The 17,994-nt window shown below is 42.1% G+C and overlaps 1 protein-coding gene across 1 annotated transcript in view; it reads right to left on the reverse strand.

Moving 5' to 3' along the window:
- Window positions 1-11,318: 11,318 nt before the first annotated feature.
- Window positions 11,319-17,994, reverse strand: part of Hat1 (histone acetyltransferase 1) — a 43,425-nt gene continuing 36,749 nt past the window's right edge. The window contains exons 10-11 of the mRNA XM_021658999.2: window positions 14,497-14,613; window positions 11,319-11,666 (exon numbers count right to left, since the gene is read on the reverse strand). Coding sequence (XP_021514674.1) covers window positions 11,499-11,666; window positions 14,497-14,613 — 285 coding nt within the window. The 3' untranslated portion in view covers window positions 11,319-11,498. The remainder of the gene's footprint in view (window positions 11,667-14,496; window positions 14,614-17,994) is intronic.

Here is a 17,994-nt window from a genome sequence, read left to right on the forward strand (position 1 = left end):
AGCGCCGGAGCGAGTGCGCGTGCGCGCGTGAGAAAGCCGGCGGGAACCCGGGCTAGCGGGTGGCTCCCGTGCCGAGGCCAGCAGCTCCTCCCGCGGCCAGCTCGCTCACACCGCGGGAGGCTGGCTCCGGCCGCAGCTCTCGCTCTGAGCTCCCGCGCCCGTCCGGGATGGAAGAAAACTGTCAGGTAAGTTGATGGCCTCCAGTGTTGATAGCATCAACCTTTTGGTGCGTGGAAACGTGAAGTTGGGCGGGAAAAAGAACACAATTTAGTGTGCAACCTAGCGCTTTCACTGTCTTCCGAATTATTTCCCGGCAATTAGTTGAAAGGTAGAATTTGAATCAAAGTGGTCAGAATGTCAATTACTCCGCAGAGACTTCGGGATAGGTCAGCTAGGACACCTGTGTGCCCCAAGCGAGTATCCTCAGGGGATTTCTCTTTCCCTGATGACACTTCCGCCTTGGCAGTATTAGCTGATGTTATTCCTAAATTCGATTTTGCACAACCAACAGAGGAGCCCTATGAAAAGCCAAGCGAGGCAGCTGAAGTATCTTCGATGATTCTGTTGCCCGTTTTCACCCCTCGTTCCTCTGTGCCCGACACAGAACGTGATAACCCAAGGTGTGTATGGTGAAGAAGCCCAAACTGTAGCGTAGCAGTCAAGATGAGTAAGGATTCCTTGGGAATGTGTGGATGTCTTTCAAACGAGTTTTAAGAATCCACATGCTCAACCGACGTGGTGGTGCATACCTTTAATCCCAGAACTCAAAGAGAGCCTGGTCTACATAGTGAGTTCCAGGACAACCAGAGCTACAAGATAGACCCTTTCACAAGACAAAACAATACACCAAAACAACAACAAACAAAAGAGTTCACACACTCAATGGAAAGTTGGACCATTCAGAAATGAGCAAAGGGAAAAGCACAACCCCCCTCTCCCCACCACCACCTCAGCTTACCACAGACCTTTACTCCAGACCACCTTGCCTTTAAGTGGAGTCATGCGCTCTTAAGACTTGCCCTTTCTACTCAACGTAAACCTCAAATCTGAGAACACTAATCCAAACTTGCTTTTTTTTTTGGTTGGTTGGTTGGTTTTCGAGACAAGGTTTCTCTGTGTAGCCCTGGTTGTCCTGGACTTGCTTTGTAGACCAGGCTGGCCTTGAACCCACAGAGATGCTCAAGCCTCTGCCTCCGAGAGTGCCGGGATTACAGACGTTCTCCACCGTACTTTCTTTTTGTTTGAGAATTTCATACATGCATATAACGTGTTTTGGTCAAGTCCAACGTTCACCCCGCCACCTCCTAGGAGCTCCCCCCAGCCCTCTCCTCCATCTCCTCTCCATCTCTTCTACCACGTTTCCCTCCCAATTTCATGTGCTTTTTTTTTTTTTTTTAAACCCACTGAATCCACCAGCATCAACTTGAATGTAGGGCCATCTACTGGAGCACAGGAATCCTATCAGGGGCAGAACCTCCCCCCTGCACCCCCCAACACACACACACACATCCCAGTAGCCATTTTGAGATCTTGGCTAGCTAGGTCTTAGGCATAGCCACTGTGAATTCATATTGCATTGGCCCAGCTGAGTCACCCACTGTTTCACAGCAGTCATCTACTGCCCCTGGCTCTTAGAATCTTTCCCTCTTATGATTCCTGAGCCTTGGAGCAAGGGAATCTGATAATGTATTTCCTGTATAGAGATGAGCACAGTCTTTTATTGTTGCATATTGGCCAGTTATAAGTCTTCATATTAATCTCCTGTGGCACAAGGAAGTTTCTCTCATGAAGGTTAAGAAATGCACGAATGTATGGGTACAAAGATAAGAATTTAGGGTGCTTAATACCATGTCCACTAAGCAGAATAATAGCGTATTCTCCCCTAAAGTCTGTGACCTACACAGCCATGCTTAGCCTAGTCAACAGTACCATACATGAGTTTTGTCTTGGGCCTTAAATCCAATTAGAAAGTGACTGGTTGCTCCCATAACATTCATGACACTACTGCAGCAGCAGGCATACCTTCTCATCCAAGCCGGGCATGATTGCCGCTTACAGAGTTCACAGCTCTTGTTTACTCTTCTCCCCCAGTATCACATGTCATACCTTCCCAAACCATGAAAGAAATATGTCCGTGTAGGTTCCTTCACGCATTCTTACTCACAAATTCTGATCATTGCTCGGGAGAGGATTCCTGAATGTGCCATATCTATCCTCTGTGAAACTGACAACCCACCTGAGGGGTAGCAAAGGAGCCTGACAGTTGAGCACTGAGCCAGGAAGTGTGCAGAAAGAACTTAGAATCGATAGTGAAGCATCACAAGGTAAAAAGCCCAGTTTCAAGTATCTGAAACAGAAGAGTATGTTGGGACTTGTACTGTGTATTCTACTGGTAATTACTGGCCCCCAAGATCTGACTGCTGCCCACACCAGCACATTCTCATGCATGCCTATCTTTGTTGTGGAGTCCTTGCTCTACCTAACTGAAAGTTGATTGGTTAATAAAAGTACTGAAGCCTGTAACTGGGCAGAAGAGAGATAGGTGGGGTTTACCTTCCTAGGCCTGGGGTCTGAGAGGGACCACAAAGCAGGAGGAAGGAGAGGAGAAGCAGAAGGTGTAGCAGGAGGAGAGGAAGCCAGAGAGAAGGATGTCACCGTGGGGCAGGATGGGCTAGTTCCAGGCCATCCAGTGAAGCCCTGTCTGGAACAAAACATGTTTGACTTGCTAGTGATCAGTTATCTGAAAAATAAATAAGGAATAAATTTCTCTATGCATGTTCTTCAAACACTAAAAACATTCCACCCTTTCCCTTTACTTCGTATTAAAGATTGATGCGTGCTCAGTTTGACCTCACACATACCAAAAGCCCCTGTGCAACTGACGTGCAAGTTCATGAAGCATTCCCTATTTTTAGTTGAGGGGAGAGGGAAAGAACATATTCAAAATATATTGTATGGAAAAAAAATTAAATGAAAAGGAAAAATAGCAATAAGTGAATGAATAATACATAAGGAAGATTTATGATACATACATTTTTTTCCTAAAGTCATATGTAATTTGTGATAAATTTTAGCTATACAGGTTTCCATACTATTAAGTTTTAAATGCACAAGGGCTTGTGAGACAAAGTAAATCTTGGAAGGGCACAGTTTAGAGTTCATATACTTTCTAGGATTACCCATAATTCATGATATGTTTTTTTAAACCTTGACTGTAAAGAGGGCCTATGTTAATTATATGTTTGTTATAAACTATCATGACCAAAGCAACTTATAGAAAAAAGAGTTTATTTGAGTAGAGTCCCTCATGATGGGGAAGCAGGGCATCAAGCAAGCTAGAGCAGCAAGCTGGGTGCTCACATCCTCTACCCCTAGGGTGTAGTGGAGAGAGTGAACTGGAATTCGAAGGAGGCTACCCAGTCTCAAAGCCCTCCCCCAGGACTTCCTCCAACAAGGCTGCCGCCTAAACATCCCCAACAGTGCCACCAACTTGGAATCTGCTTTTCAGATGCTCAAGCCTATGGGGGCACATTTCTCATTCAAATCACCACAGGGGCAGAGGTCCAAGCTAGAACTATCTGGGAAGAGGAGCCTTGGCTGAGAAAACGCCACCTCCATCAGATTACCTGTAGGCAAGACTGTGGAGACAGTTTCTTGATTCCCCTGGGCTGGTGGTCCTGGGTGCTGTAAGGAAGCAGACTGAGCAAGCCAGCAAGCAGCGTTTCTCCATGACCTCATGACCTTTGCCTCAGGTCCCTGTCTCTGAGTTCCTGCCCCAACTTCCCCTCATGGTGGCTATAACTGTCAACTGAAATAGACTCTTTCCTCCCCAGGTTGCTTTTGGTTGTGCTGTTTATCGTAGCAATACAAAGCAAACCAGGACAAGATTTACAGACACTTGCTAACTTGGACACACTGTGAAGCTAACTGAACGAATGCAGCGTGAACTGGTCAGCCGGCAGAAGTCGGTGGCTAGGGACGTGCTCAGCTTCCTGGGGTTTGTTGTCCAGACCTAGGTGCCTTCACTCTTTCTGACCCTGCTTCCCAGCTTTGCCCTCTGAATTTCCCCCCTGAAAACTTAGCTTTCTGATTTGATTTCAGGTTGATTTCTTAACCTTTTACTCCTGGCTTGAGGAGAACATTTCCAATCCTACCCTTTAATTTGTCCAATTTTAGGATAAGGAGAATGCTTTATTTATTTACATGTTTTAAGCCAAATGAGCATTTCTTTCCATGGACTAAAAGCGCTGCATAAACATAATCTTTGTACATTACAGAGGCTGCTGGCTGGACCCCTCAAAAAGCTGAGGTTCTGCATTGAACAATTATATGTTAGGGCAGGTGGTCTCTGGGGTACTCTCTTCACAAACCAGTTGGCAGGACGTCATGAGTCCTCTACCAGCAATTTCAGATAACTATGTATATGTTACCGAATCATCCACAGGTCCTTTTAGAGAAAATAGGTAAATTCTCCACTTTTCATAAAGAAAGCCATGCTATGTGGGAGGCAGTTGTGAAGTGGGTTTCTCTCTGTTATTTGTGTTGGTCCCTCAGGGCCAAGATGGGGTACAAGGACAGGAGAGGAGCTGCGGTGACAGACCTGCCCTCCTCATTTTCCATGCCACTGTCTCAGCTCCAGAGTTCCTATGTGAATGAAGTCTCAGGAACCGATTCTGCTTGAGCACCTCCCACGGTGGAATTCAGACAGTTTCAGAATCTAGACATTTATAGACAGGAGATCAGCAGATAGCTTGCCACCTTCCCTTGAGCATCCTTCAGGGGAAGGGGGCCAGAATGGAGCCAGACAGGGTGTCTTAGTCGGGTTCTATTGCTCTGAAGAGACACCATGACCACTGAAATGCTTATAAAGGAAAACAGTTAATTGGGGCTGGCTAACAGTTCCAGAGGATTAGTCCATTATCATCATGGCAAGAAATGTGACAGCACACATGCAGAGGTGGTGCTAGAGACAAGTTGAGAGTTCTGCATCCTGATCAGCAGGCAGCAAGGACAGACTTTGACACACTGGCCAGACTTGAACTTATAAGACTTCAAAACCTGCCCCCAGTGACACTGTTTCTCTAAAAGGCCACACCTCCTAATAGTGCCACTCCCTAGGGGCCACGAATTCACATACCTGAGTCTTTGGGGCCATTTCTATTTAGACCACCACACAGGTAATTTAACTAAAACATTGTCCTGAAGGAGCTGGTGCCAAACACCCCAAGAATAGTGTTCCCTTCACATTATTTCAAAACTTCAGCTTGAAATACGGGAGACTGAAGTGGTGCTTGTGTGTGAGAGTTACCTGTGGAACTATAGGCACACACGAGAGACCAGGGTTTCCCAACCCCCATCTCTCAAGACTGCTTAGGTTTAAACAGAGCTGTGCATCTACCTGAGATGGTAGAGTGCTTACCTGGCTTGCAAGGAACCCTGGATTCATAAAAGCAGCCATGTTCATTCAGGTCTATAACCCCAACATGGCAGAAGGGCCCGAAATTCAAGGTCATTCTCTGCTATAAAACAAGTTCAAGGGCAGCCTCGGCTACCTGAGATCTTGTCTCAAGCCAACAAAAAACTATGCTTTTGTCCAATTAAATCTAAATAAAAGTATGAACAATTAGAGCCTGTCATATTCTACAAATGGTAACTCCTGGGAAAGAAGTACCTACTTATATATTTCTAGAGAGAGAAAATTTCCATTTATAATCGGGGGAGGAGTTATTTAGTTATTGATCACTAAACACACAAGTACCCACTTTAGGCTCCAAAATGGTATAATATTGTTTTTCTTCTTAATGTCACAGCAGAGCTGAGACCCGTGGTCACTAGATCATCCATCACAGAAGACTAAGGTACAGGCTCCACTGAGCAATGCCGCCTGTAAGGATGTTACAAATTGTCAACATCCCTGGCTGACAAGAGCTGAGAAAGATTCAGAACTTAAAAGACCCAGGTTGGGGGCTAGCTGTACCTGCTGTGATCTCCTTCAGCACCTGCAGAGATGAAGGGGAGACAGAGGATGCTAAGATGACACGAACACTTCCTTTAGTGTCCGTAAGCCATATTTGCAAAAGAATAGAGTGGGAAGTGTTCCCTTGATCTCCTTGTTGGAATTTTGTAAAAGGTCATTTGAGTGTCACACACACACACACACACACACACTTCTCTTTAAAAAAAAAATTGTAAAATTAGCCAAGTGGTGGTTCCCACCTTTAATCCCAGCACTCAGGAGGCAAAGGCAGGCGAATTTCTGACTTTGAAGCTTTCCTGGTTTGCAGAGCTAGTTCTAGGACAGCCTGAGCTACATAGGGAAACCAGATTCTGAAAAACAAAAAAACAAACAGAACTGCAAAATTACAGAAATGTACAATAGTAATTAAAAAAATCTCCCAACATGTTTCCCAGGCAGTGGCAGTTAATGCATTGTCTATCCATGAAGACCTCTCTCTATGCCTATTATACTTGTATTTTTTTTTTATCATGGCTTATTCTCTTATTACTGTGTTTGTTGCTAAATATTTAGTGTGTTTGATTTGAAACATGATGGTCCTACGGGACTATGAGGCAGTTCATTTGGCCATTAATATCAGAGGTTGAATATTTGTGTGTATGATTCTCAATATTTCCTACTTAAAAAGCATGAAGCACAGTGGTCCTTGATCCATTAATCAAAAACCTGCAGTAAGCAGCACTTGGGCTACTGAGGCAGGAGGATTAGCAGTTCAAAGCTGCCCTAGGTTAACCTGCCACCCCTCTCTCAGAAAAGGAAAGGGCCTGGGAGCTGCAACGTGGGGATTATGAAATAAGGATTTGATAATAGAAAACCAACCTCCTCCCACCCCACCCCCACTCCACCGTTCCCACCCACTCCCGCCTCACACACACTGGCTGTAAAACTAAGCAGTTTGGTGCCCTTCAGACCCGCTCCCTCCCTTGGCCAATTCTGTATTCAAGACTGCGACTGTGGATGCAAACTAGAAGGCATGCGCCCCAAGCACCTCTGTGTGCCCAGCAGCTCTGGCGTACCCTGTCTGGGGTGCGTGTGCTCTCTGCATCTGATGCCCAAGCACTCACGCTTTCTTTTGCTTGATAAAGAATAAAGGAAGACAAGTGGCAGCTGCCACAGGAGCAGAGCAAAAACAAGCCTCGCCGCACACCCCAGCCTTCACAAAGGCCGATTCAGAGACGCGGCAGACAAACGGAGCAGCTGAAGACTCCAGCCCGGTCACCTGCCCAAACGTTAATTGTACATTCTTTAAAGTACTGTTCGGGTGACCTGAGGACTTAGCCGGAGCACATTTCCAACTGCCCTTTTAAGATGGACAAGAGAGTGCAGATAAGAACTGGAGATAGCCGCAAAGGTCCCCGACTCCAGCTTGAGCCCCACCTAATTCCCAGGAGACCACAAGAGCCATGAGGAGAGAAACAGCCCTTTTCCCATTTGTGTGCATTCTGAAGAAACTGGAGTTTTTCCTTTTAAAAGTGTTGATACCTTTTTTTAGTCTGTGAAGAAAAGGGTTTCGTTGTGACGTCCATACACATGGACGGTTGTACTTTGCACACAGGTCCCATTATCCTCCCTCCTTTGCTCCCCACTGGATTTCTCCAACCCTCAATAGTTTTCCCTTTATTTTCATGTCATATGTGTGTATTGTTGAATCTAGGTTCCATATATGAGGGAGAATATGTATTTATCTTGCTAACCATTAACCTCTCTTGTTCCTTTAGACCGTTGTGCTCACATGTAATTATATTAATGTCTATGTTAATATATAATATATAATATATAAGAAATATACATTATTCTAATAAACACAAGTTAATATATTAAGCATATTCTGTATTATACTATATTTATATATTATATTATTATATAGTATGCTAATCTAGATTTGGATATGGGAGAAAACATGCAATATTTGTCTTTCTGAACCTGGCTCTTCAGTTCCATCCATTTATTCACACGTGAACCAGTTTCATTTTTCTTTATGGCTAAATAAAATTCCATTGTGCTTATCTACCACATGTCATTACTTGTTTATCCATAGCTGGGCAAGTAGGCTAGTTCTGTGTGTCGGCTAGAGTCAATAGTGTGTCAGTAAACAGAACTGGGAACATAAAAATAGTTTACCCGCCTCTATAAGGCACTCGTGGCCTTGTCTCTTACGGTAGTTCATCAGACATAAGTGGCTCCATTTCATTTCTGTTGCTGTTTCTCCAGTGTTCATGAAAGTTTCAGAGCTACTGTCTACAGCTCCTAGCCAGGGTATCAAGGATAGAAGCAATTGTTCTTTTATTTTTTAATTATTTATTTTTCAGTTTTTATCTGTATAAGTGTTTTGCTTACATGTATATCTGTGTACCACATGCATGCCTGGTGCCTGAGGAGACCAAAAAAAGGCGCCAGACCCCCAGAACCAGAGTTACCGATGTCTGTGAGCTACACTGTGAGTGTTGGGATTTGAACCTGGGTCCCCCAGAAGAGCAGCCAGTATTCTTTGACTACGATGCCATCTCTCAAACCCTTTGTGTCTGTGTGTGTTTGTGTGCATCCTTGTGGAAGCCAGACAACTTCCATCTTACCAGCCCACATTTTTCTTTAGTAGGAAAAAGTTTTCCATTAAAATGTTTGCCAGTAGAGTGCATGACAAACGATTGCTTTGAGAATCAATGAAACTTGTTTTTGCGAGTGTTACCTGGTTTTGTGTTTTGATTTTTGCTGTTGAGACAGGGTCTTCTTATGTATCCGTGGCTGGCCTGGAACTCACTGCGTAGACCCAGCTGGCTGTGAACTCAGAGATGTCTGCCTCTACCTCCCAAATGCTGGGGTTAGAAAAAGGCATGTGCCATCACGCTTGGCTGTTAATGAGTTTCTTCACTATCTCTCGATGACTTCTTTGTTTGTGGAAGTCTGTGGAAACACTAATTGTTGTACACCCTCACTCTAAAGGCTCTCATTTATTTGCTTCAGTAAAGCTTTAGAATTTTTCTGTGGCTTATAATTTTTTCTTTGAGAATCATATAGAGATCAGTTAGTAAAAAATAGTAATACTTGAACTAAATTTTATGTGTGGTGGTATACACCTTTAATAAGCACTCAGGAAGAAGAAGCAGGCTGAGTTCTGTGAGTTCCATGGACTAGACAGTGAGTTCAGGGACAGCCAGGGGTACCTAGTAAGACTGTCCCCAAACCAAATTTTTAATATCAAAGTAACATGTATATAGTCTCCCAATGAAAAGGGATGATTTTCTGCCCTGAGGCTTTCCCAGTCTTGACCCAACCTCTTAGAACCATGTCTTTTTAGTTACTGTCCAAACCATGCAACTATAGTTTCTGTTGTTTGCACAAACTTCCGATTTCCTGTTCCAGTCTGAGTCTGAACAGGTTTCCTTCTCAGACATGCTATCCACTTGCCAGTCAGCTGTTTTAAAGCTTTTTCGGACCTGGAGAGTGAAGCAAAAGCCTTTACCCGCCAGAATGTTCCACCTCTGAGCTGCATCCCACCCTACCCTATCCCTGACCTGCTCATCTTTCACACTCTTTGATCCTGGCTTCATATTGCTACAATGTATCTCAGAATAACAACAGCACAAGGTAAGTGTTCTCATCTCTTACATTTCTAAAAAACACCCCCCCACCTCAGTCTTGACTGGTAATTTAGATACAGGTTTATAGACTTGAATAATTTTGCACCTTAACTTTGAAGATTGTCTTTTTTTTTTTTTAACATGGAGTGTGGTTAATATGGCTGTTAAATTCCATTAGTCCCATGTTACTTTTGAGGGTTTTTTTTCTCATAAAAATTCAGGATATTTCATCTTGCACCCCATGCAATCAATAATTTTGCATGAGTCAATTAAAAAAAAAAGTCTTGATGGCAGGGCATGGTGGTGCACACCTTAAATCCCAGCACTCAGGAGATAGAGACAAGCAGGTTCAAGCCCAGCCTGGTCTACAAAGCAAGTCCAGGACTGCCGGGCTACACAGAGAAACTGTTTTGATGTTTTTATGTGTATGGGTGTTTTGCCTGCATGTATGTCTGTGAACTGCATGCCTGGCTAGTGTCCATGGAGGTCAGAAGAGGACATCAGATCCCCTAGAACTGGAGTGACAGTTAGGACCTGCCACATGGGTGTGAGAACTGATCTGATCCTCTGTAAGCAGGAAGTGTTCTTCACTGTTGAGCCATCTCTCAAGGCCCTTACACTTGTTTTTTGATGTTAATGCCTGGTTTACTGATACACACTCTAAACATCATGGTTTCCTTTATTATGGTTCTGTATAAAGCAGTTTATTTTACCCCACTTCATTAGAAATGACTATTAAGTAACAATGTGTTGTTACTTTGACTTAATGTATTTCAACACCATGGTAACCTTACAGAAAATACAAATATACATTTTTATTGCACATGGTGTTAAGTTCCTTACTTTGTGACAAGTGTTTGCTCCACCCTATCTCTGCCTCCTCAGTGTTAGAATAAGTATGCACCATGTCCTGAGTTCCAATTGAAATACTCTTATAGTATTTTTTTTAATGTTACAATACTTATATTTTATGCTAGTATCTATCTTCAGTTAATAAGATTTAGGTTTTGGTCTACATCTAGTCTCTGGCTTCTCTTACTCATACCTGAAACAAGCAGTAAAGATAGTCAGGAGTTTATTTAATTCTATAAAGAAACCCATTGCTTTGTAAACTGACTTTAAAAACTAACTGCCAGACAGGAAAATGAAGATTACTAAGATGCCCCCAAAGAAACATGCTTTAAAGATAGGGAATAGTTAAAAACTTTAAAAATGTAAGGTATTTTGGCTTTAGATGTTTATCTGTGGATGTGCACAGGGGTGAAAGCAAGGTGCCAGGTGGTCCCTGTCACTCTGAGCCAATTCTCTGAGGCAGAAGTTTCTGCTTTACTGGTTGATTAGGCTGGAAGCTGGCAACCTTCAACAATCTTCCTGTCTCTGCTCCCCTCAGAGCTGGGCTTACAGGAGTGTACTGGAGAACCTGTTTCTTATCTGGGTGCTGACATCTTTGCTGCAGGGTAAACATTCTTAATCTCTCCAGTTTATTTTTAGATTTTGTTTGAAACAAGGTCTCACATGGAAACCTATGCTAGCCTTGAACTCAAGGAAATCCTCCTGCTTCAGCCTCAGTGCTGGATTATAAGTGTACACTACCACACACAACTAAAATGTAAGAGCTTAGTAAACTGAAGATTTATCCTAAATCCTTAAGCACCACGTCATACCTTAATATACCACAACCAATCATTTATTATACTGTTTAAAAAGAAACCAGTGGACAGTGGTTATTTCACAAGCCATCTTTTATTAATGCAATATATGTTCATAAACTCTAGACAGTATTTTAAAATATACACTCTCTCAAAAGGAAATATTCCACTAAGGAGAACATAGATAACTTTAGGGTCGTCAGGTTTCACAGCACAATGCACAGAAATCTGCAGGTATCCTGGGGAACAAGAGCTTCACTCTTGAGCAAGCCGTTCAATGACACAGCGGTAGTCCTCCACCAGCTCCTGAAATCGCTCTTCCAGTTGCTCATGCTGCACACTTATTTCTATCTGGTTCATCTGATTTGTCAGCTCTTCTGGTCTCAGGCATTTCCTCATCTTGGCAAGATCTCTCTGCTTTTTCTAAGTAGCAATTATTTTTAAACAACAAAAAAAATCAGATCTCACTATAGACGGTTGTGAGCCACCATGTGAATGCTGGGAATTGAACTCAGGATCTCTGGAAAAGCAGTCCATGCTCTTAACCTCTGAGCCCTCTCTCCAGCCCCTGATTTTAAAACTTAAGTGTTAAAAAAAAAATAGTAGTAGCAGGGCTAGAAAACTGGCTCAGCAGTTAAAAGCACTTAGAGAGGGCCTGGGTTCAAAAGCACCCACTACAGCTCACAACTGCCTGTAACTCCAATTCAAAGGGATCCAATACCTTCTTCTGAATATCAGCAAGCTTGTGCATAAACCCACCCACACACCTGCACACACACCTTCAACCTACAACTCTCACACACACAATAAATTAATTAAAAAGAATAGTAATGCCAGGCAGTGGTGGCCTTTATTCCTGGAGGCAGAAGCAGGCGAATCTCTGAGTTCAGGCCAGCCTGGTCTATAGAGCAAGTTCTGGGACCTGGCTAAGTTCAGAGACAGTGAACTAAGAAGCTAGGATTCTAACAGTTTTGTTGGAATTCTGAATGGTTAATTTGTTTAATCTTTCAAAAAATACTAAAACAACTCAAACCATATCAAGCCCATTCTAGAACTAATAAATGTCTCTCAAGTGAATTCATTTATAATTTTGGAATACCAGACAAATATGCCATTCAAAATTGCTTTAAAAATATATTCTAAGATAAAGTACCAGAGATATCATTATCTCCCTACAATCTGAAACAGGCTCTGCTTGCCTAACCGAGATAGGTAACTCAGCAGGCTGGAACTCAAGAGATTTATTTACTACCTGACTCTACCTCCTCCCCAGAGCTGGGATTAAAGGTCTGCTTCACCCTGCTCTGCAGAGATAAATAAGCCTTTATCTTATACCACATACACCAAAACAAAACAAAGTTGTGATGCTTGAGTTAGACTGCATTTTAATAATTTTAAATATACTAAAATGATTTAAAACATTTTATTATTCCTTAAACTATATATTCTACTTTGTATGTATGTGAATGTTACAAATTAAGGTTCAAGGTCAGCCTGGTCTATAAAGCTGTCCAGGACAGCCAAGGCTACACAGAGAAACCTTGTCTAGAAACAAACAAACAAACAAACAAACAAACAAACAAAAGAAGAAACAGTCTCAGATAGCCCAGGCTAAACTCAAATTTATTATTTAACTGAGGATTACCTAATATTCTGATCCTGTTTCTACCTGAATGCTTAGATATAAGTATACACCACTGCTCACCATTTTGTGTGGGAGTGGTGATCAAACCTAGAGCTGTGAGCTTGGCATGCACTCTACTAGCAGAGCTACACCCGCAACCAGACTCTGAACTCTTGACCCACCCTGTCTCCACTTAAGTACTGAAATCAAAGGCATGTGCCACACACCCAGCTTACAGATCTTTTTGTGGTCATGTCTGTCCTGGAACTGGCTCTGTAGATTAGCCTGGCCTTCACCTCCTGAGAGGTGGCATTAAAGGTGTGTCTATGGCATTAAAGTGCAAGTCTATGTGTATACCTAAGGATAACATGGGCTATATCCTCCGTAGAAATGCTTCGTTTGAGACAAGAGTCTCTTGGCTTAGAGCTCACCAATTATAGTAGAGTGGCCAGCCAGCAAACCACAGAGATCCTCTTGTCTCTAGTTCCCCAAGATCTTCTATTATTAAGCACACAGCACCCAGCAGCATTTTTTCCCCACAAGTTCTGAAGTTAATTATATTTGCAAAGCTTTAGTGACTGAGCCATTTCCTATCCTGTACAAATCAAGGTTTTAAAGAATGTGAAAAAAAACTTCTTAAGAGCTGGGTGTGATAGCGCATACCTTTAAAACCAGCATTTGGGAGGCAGAGGCAAGTGGATCTCTGAGTTCAAGGCCAGCCTGGTCTATAAAGTGAGTTCCAGGACAGCAAGGGCTATACAACGAAACCCTGTCATGAAATACAAAAACAAAGAACCCCTAGGGAGAGTATCTGGAAAAAGCATACAAAAATATCTGCCAAATTAAACAAGCAATGTGAAAAGAACAAGTAAACTAAAAATCAAAGGATGAGTTTGGGTTTTTTAAAGGACACACTCGCTTTGTACAGCAGACCTGCCTATGCCTACTATATCCCGAGTGCTAGGATTACAGGCATGTGCCACCACACCCGACTCCTAACATCAGTTTTTAAGTGGTGGCAAAATACATTTATAGTTTATATTGGAAAATTAAGAGTGAACTATAACAAGAAGAATGTCTTCTCCTTTAATCTAGCAAAATGATTTGGACTCTTCTCTATCTGCCATTGCCTGGCTCTTCTTTAACAGTGACAAGAACATAATGGTTAAAGGGCTGGAGGGACGGCTCAGCCGTCAATAAATAGTACTGGAGGCTACAGAGGACTGTAGTTTAGTCCATAGTAACCATGAGATCAGCTTACAGTCTCCTGTTAACTATAGTTCCAGGGGATCTGACACCCACTTCGAACCTCTGTAGGCATTCAGATTCAAGATGTTCGTATCCCTACAACACATCCATGTACATTAAAAAAAAAAGTAAAAATAGGGGCTAGAGAGATTGATCAATGTTTAAAAGCACTCGTTGCTCTTCCAGAGGACCCAGATTCAGTTCTCAGCAACGACATGGCAGCTTACAACTGCCTTTAACTCCAGTTCCAGGGGATGTCCTATTTTTTGTTTTTGTTGGCATCAGGCACGCACATTAAATAAATATCTAACACACACACACACACACACACACACCATGAGATGCTTTAAATTCCAATTTAAAGATTCTTGAAAGTCTTACCCTATAAGGGCTAATTAGTCTTCTTTTAATATCCAGTCTGTAGCTTCTGTATTGTTCAGCATCACTCATATCGGTTACCAGCAAACGAAGAATTTCATAAACCCGTCTAGCATGTTGCTAAACAAATTAAACAAGAAAAATGTGAACACGGTCAAATACGAGTTTTTCTAAAAGAACAAAGAATATAGTTAATATCTGTAATAGACAAAGAATTATGATAACTAGCAGAGGAAAAATAAAAGGCACTCTCTGCTCTCAAGAAATTAGAAGCCTTGACGGTAACAAATGACCAACATGTTACAGGACATGATGGCAGACAGCTTGGGACTGTGGAAATGGTTGAAGAGGATTCTTGTGAAAATGAAAAGTAAAATCTGTTCGCGCTTCCTCATTCATTCTCTCTCTCTCTCTCAAGTGCAGCTAGAGATGTAACCCAAGGACTCAAAACCCTAGACAAGTGCTCTATCAATGTGCTATATCCTCAGCCTCTAAGCTGAATCTCAAAGAGGAAAGCATTATCCTAGAAATGGAAGAGCACTGTGCGTAAATTTTCGCACATGCACACAGAATAATGTAGCTAGTTACTGCTGGAGGATTAGAAAACAAAAAACAAAACCAAACCAAACCAAGACAAAACAAAACAAAAACAGGAGGAAGATGCTGGTGAGGGGACTGACATACAGGGTTAAAGTAAAGATACAGACTCCAGTCTAGTCACTATCAAGTTTTTCAATAGGAGCAAAAGTGATATGCACAACAAATTTGTGTTTTAAGTAAAAAAAAAATTTTTGTTGCATACAAATAGTACAAAAATGAGGGTAGAGAGATCTAATTGATCTAACCACTAGCTGCTGCTCAGTGGTGGACCACTAGCCCAGGAGTTCTAGGGGAAAGCAGGGGTGGAAACAGAAACAGAAGAGAGGGAGAGGGCAGAGAAAATGCTGCAATTAAACAACAAGCAATTAAAAAGCTAAGCTACGAGACTAGGGAAATGGCTCTTGTAGAAGACTTGTGAACAATTCCCAGCATCTACATGGAGGCTAAAAACCAGCTCTAACTCCAGTTCCAGAGACTCTGATGGCCTCTCTTCTGACTTCTGCAGGCTTCTATACACATTTGGTACAGTATGATCAGGTACATACACATACACACAAAAGAAAAAAAATATTTTTAAAAAGCTATTACATTAGACAACCTTACAGAAACAAAACAATAAATACAATGAAGACAGGAACTAAAACAGCACAAGAAAGACTATTAAGGGGACAAGGGAATAACTGGGGAAACCATGCAATGATTGGACTTTCAGAGTGCAGAACACTCAGGTGAACACCTAACTCAGGTCTAAAGGCTGAGGATTTAAACAGTATCTGCATACCTTATCTACTTTTTAAATACTATATTTATACAGTATCCACAAACAGTATCTGCCTATTTCAGAGTCCTACTATGCCCAGGGACAGTTAGAAGCATAGATTGAAGGGCTGAGGGGTAAAGCTAAATGATAATGCATAAACCTGGCATTTGGGTTTAATCCCAGATGACAATAAAAAGAAAAGAAGGGAGGAAAGGAAGACAAAAGGAGAGAGAGAGACTGACCAGCAAGTTTTGGTGCACTGAAGCTAAAGGAGTAGTGCTCTTTTCCTGTTTGTTACTTCAACTGTGAGTTGATTTTGGTGGGAAAGTAGGCTATAGGAAGGCGGTGGGAGGCCCATTTTAACTTCCCAGAAGAGTTTGTGAGTGGAGTCTGAAAACCCGAATACTATCTGGCTTGGCAAAGAGAGGAAGTGGTCCCAAGAAAAGGAGTAATATTTATACAGGGATAAAGAAGAAGTAAGATCTGGCATAGTGAGAAATTGTTAAAAGTTCAGCAAAGCCAGGAACATGCACAAAGTTGGAAGGAGCTGAAATTAGCAAGGTAGCAGATCAGACACAATGAGCTTAGTGTGCCCTAGTTAGCAGTTTCCTCTTTGTTAAACTATCATTTGTTAAAAAAAGTTCATATATACTTTAGAAACTGAGCTGTTAATTACTCAGTAAGTATAGGTTTAATATAGTAAGTAGATATAAATTATTTCTAAATATATATTTATTTTAAATAGGAAGCCATGAAAGGGCAGAAAAAGTTTCAGTTCACACTTATTGTTAATTATTGGAAATAATCAGTAGGTTTTTGGCTATAGTTCTGAATCAAACACAAGGGGGAAATCTAGATTTGAAAGTTTAGGTGAAATTTCCCAAATAGAATGAGAAAAAGGTGAATACAAAGAAGTCTGGAAGAGAGTTACACTTACGAAGCATCTGAAAGAGAAACTAAGGGAAGTGCTGCAATTAGGGTTAAAATGGTGCTCAGGAATCCAGGAACTGGGCAGCTCTCAGCCATGGTGGCCACCAGCGTCAAATGGCTTGTCCTCATTAGGAACACTCTAAGACCATGCATTTTCCTACCCACCACTCAATTCCCACCCACTCTTCAGAGTTTTTATTACAGGATATCCTGGCAAATTAGTTTTTATTAAAGGCAAATAAGAAAAGAAGTACAAAAGCTGAATGCATCAAGAACAAATTTCACTGGGCAGTGGTGGTGCCTTTACTCCCAGGGCTCAGGAGGCAACGGAAGGTGGATCTGTGAGTTTGAGGCCAGCCTGGTCTACAGAATTCCAGGACAGCCAATGCTACAGAGAGAAACCCTGTCTTGATAAACAAACAAACAAAAAAATCTCATTAATTACAATGTGAAAAATCACATTAAATTTCATTTAAATGTGAGGGAAAAAAAGGCTCTACCCTTCCCATGAAGTGCCCTCTCATTCATGAATATATACTAACATATATAATTTCTTTGACATTCCATGTTTTTTTTTCATCCCTATCTTAAGATAGTTACTACTTTAAAATTTAAATATACAGAGCATAAAAAATTATGGTGAGACAGCTCGGGGGTGAAGATATGTGTGCTCAAGCGTGAGTGCCTGAATTTAATGCTTGGAGACCATGTGGTAGAAGGGGAAAACCAACTCTTAGGAGTTCTCCTCTGACCTTCACACCTGCACAGAAGAATGCATGTGCTCCCCCAGTCCCAAATGTTAAAAAAAAAAATAAAGTGTAGAAAATGAAGCTGGGTGGTGGTGATACACACCTTTGATCCCAGCAGAGGCAGGTGATAAGAAGCTGCTTCACAGCAGGTGATTATGATTTGCCTCTTGCACTAGCAGAGGTGTGATCTTTGCCAGGTGGGACTCCGGAGAGGGTATAAATGGGAGAGCGACTGCTGCTGTCCTTGTTGCTGCTGGTTCTTCTTGCTGTTGTGTTTGCTATTGCTAGATTACGGGTTTGCTGGACTGCTAGATATTCTGATGAGGAAGACTGGACTTGCCCCTAGGAATTTGATGCCACAATCAGCAGGAAGTAGCCTATAGAGGTCTATGCCCCCTTACCCCTAACCTTATTTTTCTCCTTCCTAATGTTAAGGGGTTGGAAAGGATTAGGGTAGGATAA

Source organism: Meriones unguiculatus, chromosome 8 (genome assembly GCF_030254825.1).
Source record: "Meriones unguiculatus strain TT.TT164.6M chromosome 8, Bangor_MerUng_6.1, whole genome shotgun sequence".
Classification (NCBI taxonomy): domain Eukaryota; kingdom Metazoa; phylum Chordata; class Mammalia; order Rodentia; family Muridae; genus Meriones; species Meriones unguiculatus.